Source organism: Pygoscelis adeliae, unplaced genomic scaffold, assembly GCF_000699105.1.
Source record: "Pygoscelis adeliae isolate BGI_AS28 unplaced genomic scaffold, ASM69910v1 Scaffold4, whole genome shotgun sequence".
NCBI classification, from domain to species: Eukaryota; Metazoa; Chordata; class Aves; order Sphenisciformes; family Spheniscidae; genus Pygoscelis; species Pygoscelis adeliae.
In genome coordinates this window covers 2,187,449-2,192,527 of record NW_008824986.1, presented here as the reverse complement: position 1 = coordinate 2,192,527, position 5,079 = coordinate 2,187,449, and the positions used below count along the sequence as shown (strand labels likewise).

Sequence of the window (5,079 nt, the reverse complement as noted above, 5' to 3'; positions counted from 1 at the left end):
AATTGCTTAGCTAGATCTCATTAAAAAGTATGTATCTGCTACCAAAACAAATTAGTAAAACTAGTATTTGAATGTCATTAAAATTCGTATTTAAAAATCATTAATAAGATGACTTAATAAGAGATTTTTGTTTTTCCTCCCAACCAATGAATACAGTTTTTAAAAAATTTTAAAAGTATGTATGAAACCTGAGAAACTCAATAGCATTATCAGTGACCTACAGCTATGAACATTCATTGTATTAGTTGCATATAAATAGCTTCTTTCATCTTTTAAAACCGAAAATATATTCCAAAATATTACTTGGATGTTGTCAAATTTATGCAGTTGGCTCATGATTCATAACCATATCATGTTGAACTAAACTAATGAATAAACCATTATTTCAGCTGTATCTATAATACAATCCTGTTTTATAAGACACTTTTAATCGAAGCCTTATTCTAGGATCTTAACATCGGTATACAGATCAGGACATTGAGCTTTACGGAGGGAGATACTAAAAGATAAAAGTGGCAAGAAAGAAGGTTCACAATGCATTTCAAATAGTCCTGCCTGTGAACAACTTCAAATCCCCCCTGTAGACAGACAAGCACACTCAAAACGTTGTCAACCTGGAGGGGAGGTGGGGAAGGCTCTTACCGTAGAGAGTTCATCGCATCCTAGCAACTTGTAGTAATCTTCCAAGTCATCCGGTCTGCAGCTCAGAATTGCGTCCATCTGGACTAGTCTAGCAGGCTTTTTCAAGCCGAGGCACAGGGGATGTAAAATACAGTAGCAACACAAAGCTCACACAAGGGTTTAAAAGTAGCCCAGGGAAACAGGCAATTTCCACTCCTGTCTACAGCTCTCTCCAGTGCTTTTTAATACGGGCAGCTGACACACATGAATTTTCTTGAATTCTCTGCCTGCCATTGGTCCCTGCAGGGTGCCAATCCGGTTGAACAACCCTGCTAATGGCAATGCTCCCTGGGATTTGTAGTTGCCAAAGTCACTTCAACATTAAACTGTGGGTCTCATCCAGACTGGAAAGAGTTCTGCATACTAACTGAAATCTAGCTGAATTTGAGATTTAGATCACGCCATCATATGTATAAGCCACTTAAAATCAGGTATGTATTTAAAGGCTTTCCTGCACCTGAGCCTACATATACTAAAATATATTTTCTGCTTAATTTTTAATTGCAACTTTTGCCACAGTCTTTGACAAGGGGGTTACATGGGTGGTTATAGAAGAGAGTAAGGATTACTTCCAAAATAACAATTACAGGGCTGCAAACTTTCGAGAATGAAGTACCAACCCTGCCAAAGCCTCTCAGAGTTCTGTCAGTCACTTCAACAGAAAGGGGTGAATCTTTACTCTTTGAAGGCTACCTATACATACTGCTGTTCAAAAACAAACAGCTCTTGTACATCAGTTACATGTCTGACAAAATTAAGACTATGAAAAGACAACATTAAATACTTACTGTCTCAAATTAAATAGAGACTCTTTCTCATGCTAAATTACTTTCAAATTGTATCTTGAAGGTCTGTATCGCGTGCAAAACGCGCTCCCTGTAAAACTCATTTTACATTGAAGTGAAATACCTTTAATTTTGAACTGTGGTTAATGATCAAGGCCTCAGTCCAACAAAGACTACAGACATGTTTAACTGTAGCGTCTCCTATAATCTATTGATTTAAAAAGATTACTTCCCAGGTGTAACACTAACCTCTTGCTGAAGTCTTTCCTCTGGAGCCTAAGGAGCTCTATTTTTACCTTTCCCATCCCTGCAAGAGCTTTGTAATCCAAGCTGTTTCATGTCATTAAATATTGCTGATTCTTTAAACTAACACTTACAAATAGATGCCTTGAATAGTTATGCCATTTTAGATGCAGTGACCTAGGAGGAGAGTCTACACAGAACAGATACACAGGGTGTGACCAAGGCTAGAAGAGGTGTGTTCATCAGTGAAGGACCTAGTGGCCATTCCGAACTGTTTATAAAACACTGAATATATAATTCCCACATTTACAAGTGCTTTATTTTATTATCTATATTATTAATCTTCTGAAATTATCTACATATAATATTAGTCTTCCACTGCTTTCTCTTCAAGGTTGTATCGTCTGATATTTCCTATTTTTACTGTATGTTCAGATAGCCTATTAAGATTATAAAATATATAGAATACATGAAAAGAAGCAATAATATTAAACAGCAAAGCACAAGCCTCAGTGAAACCATTTAAATCTGTTAGAAAACACTACTACCATATTTCTCTGAGTAAATAAACCGATACACTTTTTCAACAAAGTGGAAGAATTAGCAACTACAGATCTCTCCCTCTCCCCCATTTATAACTTAATAATAAACCAGAAAAGTATAGGAAAGAAAAGAAAGCCTTTTAGCAAGAGATCATGTAAATATTTAAATAGATTGTACTTTGGGGGAGGACAAAAAACAAACAGCTGTCCCTCTTCCCAACAGCACTCCTGACTTACTGTTCTTGTCCAAGTATTTCTTGCATATTTGCGTAAGGTGAAAGGGAAGGCTCTTTAACCCTTTTTCCCTCCAGCTTTCAGTGGCTATTTCTGTGCTGCAGGGTGAACTGCACATCCAAGAGCTGGATTCAGATAACAAAACCCTGAGACTTGCAAGCTGCCTGTTCACAGGGAATTTGCTCACTGAAGCCTTGGTCCCGTCTATACTCATCTGTTCAGACCAAACAAACGAGAGCTTTGATCCAAACCACAGCAGCAACCACACTTGTGCCCACACACACCCCCCCCCCCCCAAGATTTCCAGTGCTTGGGGCACAAAGAGTCCCATAGCACACTCTGAAGGTTTGCGTGTGGAGGACACAAAATACTGATACTGAATAATAACTCAGTCTTTTACCTCTTCTACTGACTTCAGTGGGACAACTCACAGAGCAAAGCATCATCAAAAAAAGGAGAGCGAGAGAACCTGTATATAATAAGCAGAAAAAAATATAAAGATTGCCTTCAGGACATAAACTTTATTTGAAAGAGGATCACAGCGCAGGAGATAGCGCAGCTGATGTGTTGGTTAGTGTTGCTCAGAACGTACACACAGTACTGAAAGTAAGGAAATCTTCTATATGTTCTCTGTACCCAACCACGAACAAAACGTTTCTATTCATTCCCAACACATTATTGCCAGTTTTGCTTGTTTAGAGCCAAGAGTGAAACTAAATTCTGGTTCAGCATAACAGGAGGTTTACCATCAACTTGTAAAAGTCATAAACAGCCCTTTAAATAAAGCAAGATCTGGAAATCTCTATTTGAATGTATTCCCATAAAATACATCAAATCTTCCAGTACCAGTTCTTCTCAACTGACTTCAGTTGGTTTGCTTCCTGAGGGCAGAGTACACGTTTTCAAGAAGTTCAAGGCACAACATAACTAAAATGAGTTTTGCTTTTCATGCTCCATCCTTGTCCCCACACATGCTCAGAGTTGCAGAAATAGAAGAGGACCTAAGCACTCCCAAACTGCCTTCCCGATTTAGGGGTAACTACTGCAACAACATCATAAATATGTATGAATGCTTGCAATATTAGAGTCAGTTTTAGGATCCTCGAATCATTTCCTCACCAATACCTTTGCAGAAAGCTTTAGATCATACACCTATATCACGTACACATTTTCTTCCTTAGAACGCAGTCTTCACATAAATAAGCACCAAAACAACAATATTGTCACACATCTCCTTTATATGCTGAAAAAAGCATCTTGCACGTGCTTTTTAAGAAATCTGAATCTTGCCTCAGCTTCAATAAGGAAAAAGAATGCTTGCATACAAATTCACACAGAATAATAAAAACGTTCCAATTCACATCTGGTTACTCCGTAGCTTGTTTTTGAAAAATAGGTAGTGTGAGAAATGGCATGTACATCTTTTTTGGGGTTGTTAATACCCAAAAGAACCAGAAAAAAAAACAATTCCCCCCCTACAGCTACATATACTACCTATGAAGTCAGTTATCTAGAAAATAATCCCTTTTGAAGCTAAAAACCACACATCAACAATTTTAACTCGAACTTTTTAAAAAGCTGTTGTTAACGAGGCCTGCAACAGAGAAATTCTACCTGTCTAATCTTGGTCTTGCCACTGAACTTAGGGATTCAATTGTATTAAATTCACTAAAACTATTCTGCAAATACTTTGTGATAATGTTAAGCAGTAACGTTAAACAAAACAGTATTTAAATTTATATCCATGAAGTTTAGATCAAAATTCTATGTTGGTAGACGTCCCGGGAAAGTGGCCGCGTTCTGTGCAGACAAGACTTCCAGGTAGAAAGAGACACTATATCTAAGAAAGCCCATGTGTGGTTACCGCCATATTTACTATACAGTGTTGGTCCACAATTCAGCATCGAGGTTGGCCGCTAAGGGTTGTCTCTACAATTTACATAACGGAAGAGATCACTGGAAAACCACAGGTCACCACAGCTACTAGCTGTGCACATCCCACCGGGGAACACTGATGTGAAAAAGAATGAATTCATGAATGTCATTATAGCAAATCCCAACTCTTGCACTTTACCATCCGGTCTCCTGTACGCTACGCAGGCTCCGTTCTTAAAACAGCCGTTGTTCAGATGGGTGCTGAACACCCACGCCCCCCCCCAAAAACAACTTTCCGTAGCTCAGGAGTTCAAGTACCATGGTAATACATTTAAGCATCCCTACCAAAAGCTCAACCTGCAGGTGCAAAACCTTTCCCAGGCAGCCAGCAGGCACGCCAATGTCCCCGGCAGAAGCTGTAATCCTGTAAATATTTCTCTTCTTACCCTCAGCTCTGTTCCGTGTTTACAGAAAACGGAGAGCCGCTTACGAACCTCTCGGTAACGCTGCCTGACTGGCAAACGAGCTCACAAGGGAGACTCGTACGAGTTTTCTCTGGTGGGTTTCGCCTCACCAGGTGCTGTACAGCTACATGGCAGCCCAACAAGGTGCGTTTGCAACGTGAAGCCTGTGCCAGGAAACGCCGTTTGTTCCTCGGGAAGGTGCATTCTCTATCTGATATTCTGAATACCATTACGGAGAGGCCCGAGGGTTTCTCA

The 5,079-nt window shown here is 39.4% G+C and overlaps 1 protein-coding gene across 2 annotated transcripts in view; it reads right to left on the bottom strand.

The window, feature by feature from the left end:
- Positions 1-859, bottom strand: part of DNAJC12 (DnaJ (Hsp40) homolog, subfamily C, member 12) — a 10,366-nt gene extending 9,507 nt beyond the window's left edge. Inside the window, exon 1 of one of the 2 annotated variants that reach the window (XM_009325822.1) lies at positions 643-859. In XM_009325822.1, coding sequence (XP_009324097.1) covers positions 643-720 — 78 coding nt within the window. In that variant the 5' untranslated portion in view covers positions 721-859. The remainder of the gene's footprint in view (positions 1-642) is intronic. The other variant, XM_009325823.1, reaches the window with a different exon arrangement.
- Between the last annotated feature and the right edge of the window lie 4,220 nt (positions 860-5,079).